Here is a 19580-nt window from a genome sequence, read left to right as displayed (position 1 = left end):
CGTTCTTGCTCTGATTAGAGTACTTTTGTAATCGCGTGCATCTCGGACAATTAATTGTTCTCTACACCCTTCTTTTTGCAGGAAAGTGGGTTGGGTGTAATAGAGGGAAAATGGGCTGCCTTAAAGTTTAATTTAATAGAAATAAGACGTTCGCAAATTGCTTAGTACTAAGTAGAAGTACATAAAGCGATTTAATTTTTTCAGACATAAGATACAATATATACTTTATTTATTTAGGACAAACAGTAGTTGTTATAATTATTTCTTTAATGAATAATGAGCCTACAAAATGAGTAAATCTTAAAGAAACCACCTGGTAGGTTATAATTTTGCATTGATTAGATTACTTTTATGAAACTCTAGGCCGGTTTATACTTTAACGGAATTTATTAGTTTGGAAATTTATTTGAAGAAATAGTTTAACATTAGTAGTACTAAAATGAATTATTGCCACCTTGTAGTCGCGATTACATATCATTTTTCTAAATCAAAAATAGAAATCGTATAGGCCTTAAAATCCGGGAAAAGACTTAGACAGAGTTGACCACAAAACTAAGTATTTTATAAACTCTATTAAAGTTCTAGTCACGCGTTACCCGCACAGGATCTATTATAGCTCATAAACATTACCCTCGTTTTAGTGTTATGTCGGTAACCTCTAGTTTTGCAACCAGCCATGAGGAAAAATATTAAATCACATTACGTTATTGTCCACTGTAATGTTTCGGCAGAACTGTGATAATTTTATATTTAATGTTTTTCGAGGTTAGTGGTTTGGTTATACGTATACAGTGGCGGTCGAGGCTCAGGTGGGACGATATTTGTGCTTCGTTGTGCTAATTATACCAGAAACAGAGGCGGGCGTAGGGGTTGAACAGAGAAATAGCCTGGGATCACGCGTTCTGGTTAAGGACCCTTTTTAACTCTGGTATTTGTTCTTCGTTATGCCCATTATATCAGAAACAGAGGCAACCTGAGAGAAACAGTCTAGAGCCCCGCGTCGCCTTGATTAAGAACGTTTTGACAGCTTTATACCCTTTTAACCGGTGGTCAATATAGCCACCTATAAAATAGTTAAAATCGAGGATCTGTTTATTTTTGCGGTAGTCCGGATCATGTGCCAGCTAAGGCTGCCACTGATTGACAATACAGCTTTGGATAATGTGTGTTGATTGCACATTTTTAAAATGTGGCTGGCGCCTAGTTTGGTGTATTGTATTAAAGGTTTAAATTACTTAGCGTTGTTTATCAGTCGCGAATTAAAATAAAAACTCTGGGGCATTCGCTTCTGGGTTTTGCGGAGTTATATGTGTGTGTAGTTATGTGTGTTGCTTGTTCGTATAGTGAAAAGGCCTGCACAGCCAGGAATGCTTTGTAAAAGTTTTACAAGTATGTGAAGTCTGTCAACCCATATTAGGTCAGCGTTATGGACCAAGGCCTAAACAACAAGTGCAGAGAACACGGTCCCATCAGTTAAGCAATCTGTAATTCCAGGATATATTAGGTATTCTATTATAAAGTTTTTGTTTAAAAATGATTCTATAGATAATTCAACGTGACGTAGGTGTTACTCATTAATTTCAACTTTTGTCTATTTTATGATTAATTAACAAATAATAGCGCTGTAATGAGAGGTAATTTAATTAGCGAGTTCGTTTCCGTGGTAATTATAATTAACTGACATTAATATTGTGAAAGTATTAACTTTGAACTTTAAAAATTATACAAAAATATTATATGCGTATATAATATACCTTTACTATTTGTTCACCTATTGGGTTTCTTAACTTTCGTTCTTTTTAATATTAGGAAAGGTAAGAAGAAAACCTAATCTAACATGGTATGGTTAGATCGCAGAATACAATTTAGTCAGAATGCACTACAATATGGAGGAAACTATTACTTTAATGTATGCCAAAGTGACTATTAGATTCGATCGTAAATATTATATGGTTCAATTTTCCATGATAATGTTGCGTCTTAGCACTAGCAAGAATTAAGCAGGTCTCCCTGCATTTTTATGTACGGGCGACCTATTGGCAACATATGTTAATGGCTAGATTTCTTTAAAGTACATATATTATTTTCAATCAATAAATTACTTATTATTTATGAACGTTTATTATAGTATTTATTTTTAATTTATTGTACTTTATATAAATTCAAATACATGTTATTATCCTTATCTTCCAGAATATTGTATGTAATTACTAGTGCTCAAATAAAAGACATCAACGCGCACGCTTTTTCCCAATTATACATAGTCACGAAAAATATGTTATGTAAAGTAAACGGAAATAATTTATATTTTATCTTAGAATATTGATGATTAGCATGAAATTAAAATGCGGATGATATTGAGTAGTCAGTGACATCAGAGCATAATGGTTATCAAAAACTAAAGATATATTTCCGAACAAACATTTTTTTTTTTTTACTTTAATAATTTTTGGCGTCGTCACGGTTTGTAATGTGTAATTAAAATATAAAGATACCTACAAAACGCTTTTGCGACCGTCACCTGAACTGGTTAGATTTACTGGATCGCTAGCGGACCCCAAAAATTGGCTCGTCGAAATTCGCCACTATGGCGGGTTAATATTTATTGCTCTTTATAGGAGAAGATCCTCAAAATCACTTTTGTAAATAGCCTGCAACGATCAAGCCTTCCTCGTCGAAGAACAAAAGTTTTTGCGTACAATGACGTAAAGACGACTTATAAGTCGGGGTCGAACGCGCGACCTCGCGACTACACAGGTATAATTTCGCACGTTGAATAAATATTACTTTTCATTATGAAATATAGACCTTATTTCTTAGTGCATAAGAGTGATTGCGCAGAAGGTTGTTGAGGTGATATATTAAGTCATAAAATTTCCGTGTTTTATTTATATAACTTTATATTGCTCTTATTGCATGATTATGTTAAATATTACATAGTAATGGCTAATTTGGCTCCTTGCCCGGTACAATTTGTATACAATATGAAAAAGTGTATAAAGGAAAAAAACAATGAGTGATTGACAAAAGTTAATGATTTGCTATGTTTTTTTTTATTATTTTAAATGAATGACTGATGGTAAGGTACGACCGCCCATAAATAGTAGAGACACCATCCAACACCTTGAATTACAAAGTATTGTTTGGTATTCCACTGCGATCGACATCCAGAGACATGAGATATTAAGTCCTATTATTTCCAGTAGTTACACTGGCTACAATGTTCTTCAAACCGGAACACAACAGTGACTACACACTGCTGCTTGGCGGTAGAAATAGACATTGCGGTGGTACCTAACCAGGCGGATTCTCACATATGAGAAACCTACCACCAGTATGATGTTATTAGATCTTTGTATTATAATTATTATTTTTGTCAACTGTTATACATATATTGTGCGTACCTACATTTCCCCTGTACCTATTTTCCTTCGCATGGACGCAACAACATTCAAAACCAAGGTCCAATATTTAATAATGTGTACACATAACTTAGCGAAATTACTTGTAATATTTGCGATGTTTCCTATTATTGTGTTTACTCAAGTTTCATGGCTTAACTTAAGTATCATCGCTTGATTTGTTGATTTAGTATGATGGCATCCCAATGTCGGTCACATAATGTAGTTTTTTTATATCGGCACGGCCTAGTATCCATACTGCACGTTATGGTAATAGAATGATGAGATGACGAGAGATAATTATTGATTACCCTTTGATAGTCGTCACAATAGGGTACCGGACTCATTTTTGTTCTTTACTATTAACAAATATTTACATAATATAAATTATAACACAGAAGGAATTATTGAAATCCGGTAAAAAATCAACAAGTTATAAGTCTTTGAATTTCGGTGGAAGGGGTAATTAACAAGAAATAGAAATGAGACGAAATACACACATGTGTCGTCATCGGGAATTACTACGCGTGCAAAAGAAAGAGATGAAGCGATATCCCCACATCGCGCCCACTTCTGCACATTACAATATTTTAAATATGAATTACTCGCTCATTTTTTAACCAATATTTATGCAGTTTTCGCAGCAGTGCTTCTTTTTCGTATTATTAACCATTACATATAGAATAATGTACAAAATCAAGCATAGGCCGGTCCCCTATTATGCCGACCTGTTGGAACCGGATATACACAGGCTGATCCCAGAACGCGGCACACTTACGTGGGCTACTATGGCTGGTTTAATACCTTGTGTGCGATAGTCGCTATCCGGTCGGATATAAAATATATCCTACTTATTTGTGTGATAGAGAAGCAAGTCACTCGCCTGATTGTTAGTGCTACTGAACCGCTATGAAACATGGCGATCTTCATGGCTAGCAGCGCACTGTATTTTCACCTTAAATTAAATGTTAGCTACCAACCAACACTGATTCAATATCTTAAACTCAATCACGGGAAGGAAGACGCTCTACGAAAAGTGCCAGCTAGTTAGTTGCCTACCCCTTCGAGGATAAAGGTGTGTTATATTTTTTTTTTCTTGAAACTGCATCAGTCTGTAACGTCAGATGTTAGTGTAAATGAAATTGGCGCAGGACCTTATTTCCAAAGTCTTAATTCCGGGTAATTAAATGAACGTTCATTATTTTGTACGCGTGTGTTTTCGTTTACTTCCTTAACTTTATCTGTGTAGGAAGCGTTGAAGAAACGTACGCAGTTTTCCTCTTGACTCGCTGAAGTCGGCACTGATCTGTTTCCTTTATAAAATAATCGTTGTACGTGTTAAAGGCAGAGAATCTGCTAAAATAGCCTTAAATTGAAATAGCAGTTGCATCTTTGTTCTTAAGGATACAGACGCGATTTCCTATTATGTCGTATAACCAGTTCGGGAGATAAATGCGGATTAATTCACGTGTTTTGTTCATTTATACTTTAAGAAGATACCAAACTTTCTTCACCGGCAATGCCAAGTTTTGTAACGTTACGTGCGAAGGTTAGTGAAATTGGTCGTTCGGTCGATCGGTCGCTCGCTGGCCTCCGAACTCGCGGCGAACTGCCGACTCACCTTCACGTGTAAATAACGTGGCAAATATTAAAAAATATACCTTTCATTAAGCTTTAATTATTTCAAATTTAATTGTTGTAAGCAATAATTGTCTTTTGTATATTTGTCAACCAGTCCGTATGCGGTAACACGGACTAGATTTATACACAGCAATGTTCCGTCCTTATGACTAAGACTCTATGAATAAGAGGGTAAGACTATATATTCAAGATATATAATTAGGATTATATCTATAATAAAAAATAAAATTTCACGCAGACGTAATCGTGTAGCTAGCCTTCAATACCATGCATCTAACTTTTTTATTCAGACGTGAATAAATTAGTTATCCATATGTCATTTTCTTTGCTATTTCAATTTTAAAAGGCAACGAAGATTAATTATACATATTATATAATTGAAATTCATCGGTTACATTTTCGTTGCTATTATTGAGCTAAATTTGCATCATAGCTTATATTTAAAGGTTACAGCGTGATGAATTAGTTTTTTGTCATAATACTTTTTACTTATAAATGGGAATGTTTGTAAAAAATGTTTGTATATTGGTATGTTTATTAGTAATAAACACAGAGAGCAATATACAAGGGTAGATCCTGTCGTAATTTGCACCCGTGGACTATATTTGTATTTTTTTTTTGGTTTTTAAATAGATGGTGCTGACTTCGTTACAGATGGCGCAGTATAATTTTAAACAGTGATTTAGGGTCTTTTGTAGAGAGAAAAGGATTACACGTGGGTGGAGCCGCAAACATCACCTAGTTATTTATTGATTCTACGTTTAGTTTAGGTTTACGATCGCATATTATCATTATCAACCAGTATCAGTCCACTGAACATGGGCTTCTGCCAAAGCAATTGACAGTGTAAAATATATGCCGTATGTAAAACGTATGTATTTAGTTTAAATGAATAGCATCTGCGCGGGGCCTTTAATGTCAAAAAATTCACAGTCGATATATTATATTAGGCTTTATTCCCAAGATCTGAGAAATAAATTCCCCAAAATACCACAAATAAAGTCATTCATCCAACAAGGTATTAATCTTTGCCTTATTACATTTAGGATATCTAAAATGGATTTTATTATCGCTAACAGGATGTCGCTAATTGCTTGACCATTTGTGACGAAGGGCAGCCGCGGAGTTAGGATTGAATGTGGAACGGATGTCGGCTGTGGTTGTGGTTGTAGCGGGTATACCAGACTAAACAAGCACATAATTTAGTTATGTAATATAAATATTGGCTAGGCGCAAGTCGGACATTCGCTGTGAAGTGTTGGAGCCACTGTGAGGGTGTAATATACAGGGTGAATTTTTCAAACGTAGCAGCATGGGTGCGTGCGTGCAAAGGCGCAAATAAAACCAGTAAAATGAACTTGAAGAACTAAAAGTGTAACAGCAAATATCATACTACATAAAAACTAAAATACACATAATGTATACTTATAAACTATATGTTATATAACAGCGATTTGGTAAGTAAAACTATTGCTGTACCTAATGAAAAGAAATGAAAATATTATTTCTGACACAGTAATTTATACAGTCGTTTAAATATCAAACAAGTAAAATAAAATAATTCAATTTTGTTTCTGTATTTGCTGTCATCAATAAATCAGCGCATTAATGAGTATAAAAAATCGAGATTTGCAACTCAAATGATCTGAAAATAATATTCTCGCTAGTCTGCTACAATTTACAAATTTATTCTTTTATTAGAATATTAAATGCAATACTGTGATAAGTTATTTTTTTAAATACATATTAAACATTAATTTACGAATAAAATTGCTTTAAAATTTGTTTTAACTAGATATTCTAATAAAAAATTCAAGTAAAATTTAAATTATTACCTAGTGTTGCGTCCAAATAAAGATGCGGGAAAACGAACTGGCAAATATAAAATGATTAAAATCTGTAATTCGGACTGGACCTGTAACATTTTTGCAATATTACAAACAAGATTTTTTTGGCTGCTATTTCTTTATGATGTACATCATTTTCGACTTGCAACATCTGTTAGTTTTGATATTGTGTAACGTTATAAGGAACAGTTTTGATATTGTGTAACGTTATAAGGAACCAGTAAGCAGTTTCTTTGTCGCCGTCTCGATTATTGATATTATAATGTTTAATGTCTCATCCTCTCTCAGTGACCGTCCCGAACCAAGGTTCTTAACCCATTAATGGGTTGTCCTCAACATGATCAGTTTATTTTCAAGGGTTGCGAACGCCTAAAGCCCTCACCCGAAGTCCGGAGTGTTTGTATAAGCCAGCTTTTGTCGGACTAACAAACGTATGTCAAGCTAAAAAGAAAAGATTATTGATATAGCATAGAACAGGACATGCGTAACCAAGTCGTTGGATGGTACATCTTCAACGGCCACACTTCATACACCCACTGTAGTCGTTGAAACCATAATGGACGTACTCCCGGTTTAAAAAAAAAGGACTACCTCTCGCAACAGGATGTTGAAGTTTTTTGTTACCTTTCAGGTGGTCCGTGCGATTGCCTTAGGCCTTAACCTTAAATTGGCAGTGCTCCATAATTCCTCAGGCATTATTTTAGACTACGGTTATCGATTATAAATGAGTTTTTTTTATTATCTCAGATGCATTTTTTCCTGTAAGAAATTATAAATAATTTATAACGATATAACATATCCAGTATAATGATATGTAACATTCATTGTGAATTCTGCACGCGAAGTGATTGGAAATGCGGAGAGTATCTTATATCACATTGAAAATAAATCATTTAGCAGTCAAGTATAGTCTTGCTAGCATTCTGGGATCCTGTATTAGAATCTATACCAAGACATGACGAGGATAAACTGAGTTGCCGCCCGTTTTGATGGTTTCAAATTGTACCGGACATTAGAGTAGTAGACTGCCTCGCTGGCGTATTACGTGCGTACCATTCTGGGGTCCTGGGTTCGGATACCGGGTCGGGCAAAGTTGGATTTGTTTTTGTTCAGTCAATGAGCCTGGAGTCTGGTCATAGCATAACATATAGCGAAAAGTGTTTAGTGTTTTGTTTATCGCCTTTGTTGGCAAACGAGCAAGCGGTCCGCCTGATGGTAAGCAGCATGTGTTGCCCATGGACTAAAGCAATGCCAGAGACACAGCCAATTCGTGGCCTACTTGCCTTGGTTGCAGCTCAGCTTCCCCCTTCGGAGATAAAGGCGTGATACGTGGTATACAAGTACCATAAAACTAAAAGTATTCACCCTGAGACATGATGTTAGCCTCATAACGACCGGTAACATTGTCATTATTATTAGTAATTGGTTTTGTAATTGGAATCATTTGCACACGTCGACTTTCACTTGTATTAAATAATAAATTCTTGCTTATGATAATTTTAACCTCAAATGACATTGCATATTCAGCATATTTTGATATGCAAACATTTTTTAATAGGTAAGTAGAGAGCAGCATTGAGTTGCGATTTCTCTTGTAAAAGCTGTATGATACTCATTATGTGATATTTTTAGTTAACTAATGTGCCATTCAGTTCATTGATATTGTTTCCATTTTTGGAACGTAGTCAATAAATTTTGAATTCTACCCATATCATGTTTTTTTTAGAATGCACTCGTAATATTGATGTAATTACTTTCTGCAACTATAAACTTTATAATCATTAGCTTATAATTCAAAATACATTAAGTGGCACTAGAGGAACTCGCTAGACCATTAAAGCTAAGGTAAGCTAGGCCTCGCCCCGCTCCGAGCGCAACGCTCGCGTGGCGACCGCGTCCAACACGTGTTGGCCAACGTTGCCAAATATTTGCGCCAGCTCAAAAGGTCTAGTTACGTAATCGGATGTGAGGCGACACACTTACCCGGTTTCCGTGTTTGGTCGGCGAGCGGTGACCATCTTTTGGTTGATGGGCCGAAATTCGGTCAAGTGCATGCGGTTGCGGCATTCGGCCATTGTGATTAGAATTGACGTCGCTGATTAGATCTCATAATAAAAGGTCAGATATTTATTTGCGTTATAACTATGCATTTCTTTCCGAAGATCCGTGTAACTATAAAATTATTATTAGGTAATTAAGCGATCAAACTTTGATAACGAAGTCCAAAATAATTTATACTCCTAAATAGGCTCACAAACTGGACGCATTTAGGAGGTAGGAGTGTTGTAGGAGTTGAACCCAGAAATAAAGACTTAAAGAGTAATTATTGTTTACAACTTCCCCCGATACTAAAACCTGGCTACACCCATGACTCACAATATTATAAAATACAAAGAACAGCGGACAATATTTGTGAAAGTTGTTCGAGTCTTTTTTGCTATACAATTAAGTCAGGTCGGCTGATTAGTCCCAAACTTTGCACAATACCACCTTGATCGATAGTTTTTAATATTAGGGTGTTGTCCCACGAGAGAATCGACGTTGCTAAGTTATGAAGTTCATCCTCACCTTATCTCAGCTGTGATGGATAATTAATCTCTCCAGAGCTATGCTGAAAATCAATCTATATTATTGACGTATTGGAAACACATCAGTGGCTTGGCCATATAACATATTTGATGGATAGCAATATAATTATTCTTAACTGTTGTTCTCAGTGACTGTTTCTAGATATCAGTAGCCATGCGGCACATCTTTAGTGGAAGATAGCATAATTATTATTTATTATTGCTGTTAGAGACTGCTTCTAGATTCCAGGTATTCGAGGAGGATCTCACAGTTGTGAGACCATAGGTTTTAATGCTTATTTGCATTATTTATGAGTCGGCGCTTTAAAAAAATATTATGTTAGCGCATTATATGCCTAGGATCAACAAAATAGTCTAGACTAACTAGTTATTTATCATAAATAAAAATAAACATGCAAATGAAATTGTCGACACCACAAAAACTTGTCCACTAAAGCGAATTTTACGACATTCATTGATAGTTATTATCGACTGACCTAGTTGTGAAGGTGCTTAATACATTTAGAAATAATGTTACAGGTGCGGATTTTAATATGAACTTCCTTACACATTTCCTCACCATTATAACATATTTTTATAAACAAGCTTTAAAGGCATAAAAGTATTCGCATATAAACGGTACCAACAACTAAAATTACAAAACATACACGCTATTCTAAGCCATAAAATATTGAAAATACAGTTGTTATTCCACTGTATACAAAGTCCATTAACACGCCGTGGTTCTCCACGCTGTTTTGCCATTACAGTGGTAGCGCCCCGGTCCATCCGGCCTATTACTTCATAATGTAACGCGGCTAACTTAATTTTGCAACTACCGGAACTCGGCCCAACATGCTCTCCGAGGCGCGAGTTATTATTACGTTAAATTATATCAAAGCCATGCGCTTGCGCAACGCCAAACATAATTGCTTCGTGACGAAATGGAATACTCGAAAGCAAATCATGGATAGAGCAACGGCGGACGTCGTCATGTATTTTAAAGGCGCTATACCACGTAGCGCGTTATTAACCGACTTAAAAAAAGAGTTGAATAACTTGATACGTATTTATTAATGTTTGTATTTTGGTTTAAATAAAAATAAGAAAAAATTTCACGTCGTATTGATAACTTCCTCTTTTTTTGAAGTCGGTTAAAAAAATGCGGTAGGTGCGCCTGAGTCTCTATTTTGCTTCAGGGCATGAAAGCCGAGAGTGTGTGTTACATCGCCACCGCGTTCTAGTCAATTTTAAGGATATAGTCTTTATTTACACATCCGACACTGTATTTGTGAGCTACTAGCTTTATTACAGTTACAGTTTTTCCGGGATAAATATTTTCTCGGGATAAAAATTTGTTTACAGCACTTAGGAGTAATGTAGCTTCCTCTTCAGCCTTATATATTAGTATATATTTTGTAAACAAAACATTATGCAAGTTGCTCTCGATTGGCGTGCTTGGTATAGCGATATGGTTGGACCCAACATTATATACACATAAACGCGACATTCGCAAGAACTCATCACACTTCTACCAATACCTTCAAGGTTAAATAATAAATAAATAAACATTTTCTGTAACAAACAATTTGGGTATTTAAATATGGTCAGTGCACTCCATCATAGATATTTATGCGCTTCCGAATTATGGATAAGAGTGAAACACTAGATTTAAATAGATGCCTTTGGTCGTAAAGATTCCTTTAAAATGTTTTAATTGTAAAATGTAGGTAGGTATGACTTTTCGGACGTTCTACACCTCAGTCCGCCTCATAACCATGAAGGCTGCAAGTCGGAACATTGGGAGAAAAGTATATCATAAAAAACCGCGAAAAAAACTGACAACTAGTTTCAATGCCCTAGGTCGCTCCGTCAGAAAGTAATTTCCCAACAGGTGAGAGTAACCCAAGGTCGCCTCCCGAAGATGTGAGCGCGGACGGAAGCCGCGTTGTGCAAGCCCCACGTAACGCTATAACTATGTTGAAAGCATTGCGTCAGCGATTAAATACTAGCGAATAAGGCCTCGGGTACGGAGCGATACGTGCACCTTGGGTTTAATGTAGATCGATTTGATGATGCATAAAGCAGCAGAACGGGCTCTGTGGCGTACCTTGGGAGAGGCCTATGTCCAGCAGTGGACTGCAACAGGCTGATGATGATGATTGTAGGAAGGTCGTTAGAGATGACGTTGATGATGATGATGGATGATTTGGTGATGATTATAGATGATGTGGTTGACTGGTGATGGTGACGTGTGACCGAATCGACCATATGAAATGTAGAGTTGAGAACAGATTATTTATTGTACTTGTCATGAGATATTAATGCTTCATCGATTAATATTTTGATAGTCATTATCAGCAGAACGGTAACATAGCAGCGAGAGGCTTTAGGGTGGTTTTTTCTAAGACATCGGGCAGGCAGCGCGACTGATCGTAAAATTTAAGTCAAATTAATTTACAACATTCTTGAAAACGCGAATATGTGGTTTTATATTATGTTCGTTTAGCATTATAGGTTTTATTTTATATGTTCGTTTTTTCAAATTATTTGTCGAAATGAACAAAGTGGTACAATACTGTTTATTGGCAAAGGATAGTTATTACGGTTCATAATGACCAGTACATTAGACTTGACGTTCTTTAAGTCAGAACACAGCAGTGCTCCTCTTCCTCTTCTTCCTCTCCTAAGCGGGGGGAGTACACAAAACTGTGGTAATTACTTCAATACTAGAGTCGCAAACGACACCTAACATCAAGTAGAAGTAATCATCGCTGCAGTAATCCAATTATAATATCTAGTACAACGACTTGACAATGCGATCAATATTCCAACTTCCCGGAGTGGTCAGCTCATAAAATTACCAAGTATTTCAATATTTACAACGAAACTTTTCATAGGTCATTCAAAACGAATCATTAAATATGCTGCCGGGATCCCTTTACATGCCTTTATAGACAAATATAATGTATGAAACGATTCCACCCTTGGATTAAAAAATTATACTGAGTTAAAAACGCTAAGAAACTCAATCGAACGTAAGTTGATTTCTAAAATTCCTGAAACTAATACTTATTGATATTGGATTTTAAAGTGATTTTGTCATGTATCAAGATGCAAAAATATATGTTTTAAGTTTAAACCAAATATTATTTGTTGTGTTCGTAAATAAATACAATTTAAATGAAAATACAGACTCATATTTGTTTATATAACTAATTTTAACACGACGATTGTGTTATGTTATATTTATTTTGCAGCAAAAGGATTTTTTGTTACGAATTAGTTTCATTCTTCACAATTTTGTTTTATGTTTGAATTTTTTGAAGAAATATGAACCTCCTTGTTAATGTATTTATTGTTACTGCATACGTTACTTTTAAAAATAAAATCCTGTACTCACTGTCTCCTTCGATGCTTCAACTCGTGTAAATCCTAATGTAAACTAACTCTGTTTATATACGATAATTTATTATTTTATCATTTTGAAACTAGCATACCCATAGTAACTTACACTATTGAAAAGAAATTTCTGAGATAATTCCTGGAATTCATATATTTATACGTGAAGGCTCGCAACACAGTATAGCTTCAAGTTTCTCATAGCCTCGTTCTCGGCACATTTTTATGATAATGCGTTTATATAATAGTGAATAGACATTACTACGACGAATATGCTTTATAGTGCGACTGAAATGTTTTGAAACAAAAATTTGGTTCATTTAGGTTGCATTTTTGTTCCTTGGCAAGTCAAAATAACAAATAGATCAAATATAATGTAAGGTAGAAGTTATAAATATTAATTTTACCAATCCCCTTTTTTCTAATTTTTCTTTTAACGAATCTTATTTAGAAAAATTAAAGAAAATAATACTGCAAGCGGACATTTATCAACCGGAAAAGCGATTTGTAAACTGTATCCACAGAATATCCACTGCGAAAAATAGGCTTCTCATGAAGATTTCCGTGCCTAAACGAAATCAGTTTCATCCAACCAAATTCTGCAATCACAAGCCATCCGACCACCTTATAGGCGACGGATATCACCACAGATAAGAGCGGTGGCGTTTACCATCAAACTTGTATAAAAACGAACAGTGGAACGTGTGAACAAAGAGTTATCCGCGGAACGTGATTCACCGCATTGTATGCTAACACGCTAGCAATTTTGCACCGACTTTAATCACGTATGGGAAATGTTTGATGTTTAATATGTTGGGTGAGAGGTTGTGGAGATTAAACCTCTGAGAGAGGGAACATGTACCGTACAGAACATAGGTTCCATTTGAATAGTAATAACCTCTCTCAGCCATTAGACTGCATGCAGGAAGGCCAAAATATTTTACCAATACTAAACGTAATCTGCCTTTATTTCAAGTCTTATGAACATAGGTTTTGGAAACACCCCTATGACAAAAAGACAAAAACTAAGAACCAATAGAATAAAAATACGCTTCTAAACGTAAGTTTATATTTAAATAACCTTCGGAGAACCATACGAACTCAAGAAAGTCTGTTTTGGATTCTATTTAGTTGTATATTTTTCACATATACAAGAGCGAATAATTATATAGTTCTAGTTAAAACGAGGAAACAGTAAACATATCATTTAGTTGAGTGTAGTAATTGTCGGCATGTCACCGTGGCACGGGTCGTTGGGTTCAAAGTCGCGCCATGATTGAGAATAAACGTTTAAACTTATAAAATTACTTGTTCTAGCTGACAACTTTATTGTTTTATGAGGATTTAAAGATATTTTTAAAGCTATAAAAGTATTAAACGCTTTTTTATCAACACTCCACTTTACAGACCTTATCAACTGCATAATCCAAAAATAATCTACACTGAGAATACCCTTTGACTTATATATTTTTGATGTTAGTATTAATTGTTAATAAAAACTAATACCACAATATTTTAGTGTTTTTATTATTATATTTAGCGCATATACATTACCTAGGACATAGATAGTCTGTACGTCAAGTTTTATCCTAATTTATTCAGTGGTTTCTTTGTTTCCGCCTCAGCTGGGATTAATGCAGGCATTTACTGCTCTATATATAAATTCTTTTATGCTGTCAACAACGCCCTTGGTACTCTACAGATTAACTTGTTCTTATAAGATGTGCAACTGGTAAGGCAGCGGATGCGCTCTCGTGCATTCTCTTATCCGTTGTCGAGGCCGCGGTGCGTCTGTTCTAGCTCATATAAACGTAAGGTTACCTTTATGAAAGTTAAATTATAAAAGCAATCATCACGACTTAAAACTGCGAATTTAAAATTACCGCGCATGCTCCAACTTGCAGAATAAGTCCCATCATGCCCAATAAGTACACGGTTATATTTCAAACTAAGATACGTCGACTGTCATGAATGTTCATTACTCTTAGGATGAAATAGAGAAAGCTCCCGTTCCGTAACTATGAAGGCTGCAAATTCTTCGACACGTTAGGAAAAAAAGATTTTATAAAACCGCGATAACATCCGGTAAATAGTTTTATTTCGATATCTAATATTCACGTAAGACTGCCTCGGTGGCGTAGTTGTATTGCACGTCCGGTACAATAGCGCTCTGAGGTCCTGGGTTCGAATCCCGGGTCAGGCAAAGTGATATTTGGGTTTTTCTGCTCAGTATCAGCCCGGAGTCGGGAATTTGTGCCCGATATGGCGATAGGCTCGCCCCCTATCACATCATGGGACGGAACATACTTGGCGAAAAGTGGGTGCCCTAGTTGCGCCTCTGCATACCCCTTCGGGGATAAAATGCGTGATGTTATGTATGTAATATTCACGTAAACATAAGAAAATATTTCCATAGAGAAAGCGTTGTAACTGAAGGGTCCTCATAGAGAATAGAGTCCTACGACAGCACCATGTGATGTGATCATTATACAAAACGGTTTACACATTCATAACCTCAATTTATATGTATTTAAGGGTTATAAATCTGTCCATTGGAAAATATAACAGTTGTAAAACTTGTAGGACGAGTCAAAAGCCTAATACATCTAACTAATAAGTCTACATAAAGCGATCAATGAACCCGTGACAATCAATCAACCAAAATAATGAAAAGATTCGCCTAGAATTTCCTTTTTGGAAATATTTCACAGGTTTTGTGTAAGTGCTATTCGTCACATGAATGTATAAGCCGAACAAATACAAAAGTCACAATAATCTATATCCCAAATAAATGTTAATACAATGAGTACTATCTATATTGGTTGTTTAATACATTTCAAATAAAATGTACTTGTAACTTTAAACAAGCTTTAAATTAAAGTTCTAATTAAATCAGTTGCAACAAAGATCACCAGGACAGTCTAAGCAGCGGTCCACCCGACCAGATCATGTGTTGTGAATCGAGATGGCATAGTTGCGTGATTTTTCCGCCATCTTAGGCTTCCTTATTGTCATTACAAAGAATTATCGTGTCGTCGCGTGACACACTCACACACACACACACCACATTGTATTTGTGCCAATCATAACACGCGATCGCATCTGATACGAACAGTTTGAAAATGATAACTTAAGTTATGCTTCTGTAGGGCTGAATTTGTACTTGTAATAGGTAAAGATGAGACTGTTAGAATCGACGACTATGGAAAGTGCATACATTTTCTTTAAAGTCGTATGTAGGTCTTACAAAATAGGTTTAAATTGCTTACTTTACCGTTATTGAAAGCAATATTTAAATCTATATCTTATATTGTTTCTCACGATTTAAAATTTACAAAGTTTTCAAAAGCATACAGTATTATTGTATTTTGTACATAAACGGTGCCAAAATCAAGCACACATAACAAACCTTCCTACTTAAAACTCTGATTTTAATGCTTGAGTGTTCAACTATTTCTGCCAGTTCTAACAACAATAATAATGCCGGGTTTGCTTTCTTAGTATTAGGCATGACAAACATAGAGTTATCGATGTTATGCCATTTCGCGGTAATATGCCACAACTCGCACACGTGGGAAGACTCGAACCATCAAAGAACTCGAACGGAGTATGTCTGCATTCGTAAAAACTTATTGTGATTTTAAATTTATGATGGTAAAGAAAAACGATTTTATTAAAGAAGTTATCTAATAAACTTTACAGCAGTGTTTTGTTTTTGCGTCGCAAATTATGTAATGTAAGAAATGACAACAGTGATTACTGATTAATATAAACTAGTAACTATTTTAGTAATAAGTAAGCGAATAATTGTGGAATGTGGTGCATTGTACGTAAAAGTAGCATAGAACTTTAAATGGTATAGACTTGCAATATTCGAATTTTAGGCAGCTGCGATTATCTTCATGGCGCAGCAGCCATCCCGGATCCTCGAGCCAAATACTTTGCACTCTGGAATTTGGATGTAGCTGTAGTTATAAACCCTGAGTTGATACACAACACACACCCTTGTACTTGCAGTCAAGGTCACCAACACTCTTCCCTAACATTCCTTATGAGGTATTCATTGAATCTTCAAAAAACAATGTACCACGAAAACACTATATAACGAGCCCTTTCCCGCAGCTGAAACAAGTTTATTGCAACAAAACAATTCGCGTAATCAAAATATTCATATCATAGCGTCGACCTTCAACACTTGCACTGCAGACGTGCGCCCATCGTTATTCCAACCGCGTGGATGTTTGGACACACCACTCAATGCCGCGTGGCGAAATACAGCCGTCTCTTTCTAACGCAATCTGACCTTCGAAGGAGCGAGCTGGATAGATGACCACTAATTGTCCTGATTATGTAAAAATTAATTGTTGCTTCATTTAATAGGTTTGAGAAGGGGATTGTTACGTCTATGTTTTTGATTGCCGTAAGAAGCTGGCTAATTAGAGTCTTCATTGTTGCCTATAATTAATTGACGATAGCAAAATCTTCTTTGACTAGATACGAACGGATGCAATAATTTAAGAAAACATGCGTCTAAAGATGATGTTAAGGTTCTTATTTCGGGCCAAGTTTTCGTTGTGATGATATCATTGTTTATATTAAAGGGGCCTTTGATAAAAGGAATATGATCACTATTACTTGTGATTTATGAAATGTTATCAATTTAATAGCGTTCACGGTCAGGGGACTTGACATTTTCCGATAAGGTCATTCATTAAGTAATTTGTGAATATTCTACTGATCTGCGGGAACTCTTTCCTGCTGTTACGGTTTAGTTAAGAAACGATATTTGTTACTCTCCGGTGAAATATAATCGAACATTATAATATCACTAATATATACCTTCCCACTGCTGGACAGGGGCTTTCTCTAGTACACCACGACGTTAAAATAAGCTTTTCTAGGCTTCTAATCCCTCCTAATATCTAAAACTCCTTAACAATCAGGCATTTTGATTTTAGACCTTTCTTAAAGTCTGTTCCTTTTGAAGCGGAACTTTATGCTCAGTAAGCAGTGGTTAAGGTTTTTGCCCTCATATCTAATGTATGTGCTCTTGGTCATCGTGTTTTTCCATTGCCGTGTATGGATAAATTCCACAAAATTCGATATTACGTACTTCCTCACTCGTGGCGAGTAAACATCCTCTATATTTTTTGTTCGTGGCTGGTTATGTTTAGGTTTAGGACCTGTTTAAATGGAGAGTACTTATTTCTGGATAAATGTTCAGGTTTCCTTGTAACTAAGAAATAAGCAAGTACTAGGGAATGATAGTTATTGTCCAATAACGTGATCAATACCAGAGCATTGGAGGTTTGGATTTTAAATTATCCACTAATTTCTTTTGAATTCCGAACCGAAAGGGATGGGTTTTGTAGCAATCCCTTAGCCACGAGAAGAAATAATCCAAAAACTAGATAATATCGTAGTGGGGTTACATATACAAATAGAAAATATTTAATATTCCCGCTCAAGGCACCTAACATGTTGCACGATTTGATATCATTCACCTTTAAAATTGTTTTATGCACGTGACGGCCGCACGGCTTTAAATGCACGTGTTTACGATTCTGTATACGTTTTGTCTATTTATAGATATAGGTATAGCTTCTACTATAAGTATCGTAAACATGTTCTGCCTATTTTGAGGCTTGTTTTGATTGTAGTATAGTAAAATTCTCAAATACTTATCTAAAGTTTGTAGCCATAATAAATAAAAATGACAACGGTTTATCATAAAATTAATAAGAATTACACCGGCAAACTAGAATCTATATACATACTAAAGTTATGTACGTCATAACATTAATAATATTTTTTGATTGTTTATTGAAACTCAAATATGTGTTGTACATATAAATAAACTATTTGTCTGTTTGTCCACAGAGAGACCTCGCCTCCGTCGCCGCTGAGCGACGAGAAGGAGTCCAAAATGAGCCAGATACAGTTCTCACCGCCCTTCGACAAACAAGAAAGCACGGTCAGTTCCAAATCATCATGTTTATATGAATAATGCATCTACAGGCTTTGAAGAGGGCGGCAGGTGTATGAGACTTTTTTACGATCATGGCAGTGACCCCGCTGCCTCTGATGGTAATTGGAGGGGGTCCAATAGAATGTCCATTAATGAGAGATGATGAGTCCTCGACAGTCCACACAATTATGCCGGCCTGTTTAATTGTCTGCTTGTACGAATGAGCAAATCATTAAGAACTTATTTCTTTGAAAAAATACATATTATGTTTGCACAGCAGGAAACATTAGCATATACGTTTCCTCTATCATTTGCATTGTGGGGTGGACGGATGAGTATATAATCATGAATCACAAGTAACCCCACACTGTCTCGTGGATAAATAAGAAAGCATTTTATCATGCTAGAAAAGATTCAAATATTTAATTTTACACCTGAATAAAAAATCTTAAAAATACAATAGATTCATTTGAAGATTTGTTTAGAATAATATTTATGTAACTAAAGGAATAGATAAGGGAGTTGCCCGAGTGATCATAACCATTAAAACTGCCCATGAAGTAAGCTAACACTTCGGAACTTTTAATCACAATGCACTGCGTTATGTTTCCCATTCTGCGGGCTGAGATATTGGATTGATGCTTCTTGTGTTATTTTGATATAAGAAATTCGAAGATTGTGATTGACCTTTTGCCAGTGTGATGGATAAAAAAACTAATATCTTATTAGTAGAGCTTTAAAGTAAGACAGTAAC

General features: G+C 35.6%; 1 protein-coding gene across 3 annotated transcripts in view; it reads left to right on the top strand.

The window, feature by feature from the left end:
- LOC115448437 (ABC transporter G family member 20) overlaps positions 1 to 19580 on the top strand; it is a 106260-nt gene that overhangs the window by 54230 nt on the left and 32450 nt on the right. For all 3 annotated transcript variants that reach the window (XM_037440021.1, XM_037440020.1, XM_037440022.1), the window contains one exon: positions 18739 to 18832. In XM_037440021.1, coding sequence (XP_037295918.1) covers positions 18739 to 18832 — 94 coding nt within the window. The remainder of the gene's footprint in view (positions 1 to 18738; positions 18833 to 19580) is intronic.

This window comes from Manduca sexta, chromosome 18, assembly GCF_014839805.1.
Source record: "Manduca sexta isolate Smith_Timp_Sample1 chromosome 18, JHU_Msex_v1.0, whole genome shotgun sequence".
NCBI classification, from domain to species: domain Eukaryota; kingdom Metazoa; phylum Arthropoda; class Insecta; order Lepidoptera; family Sphingidae; genus Manduca; species Manduca sexta.
The sequence above is the reverse complement of the archived record's forward strand: the minus strand, read 5'-3'. Positions and strand labels throughout refer to the sequence as shown.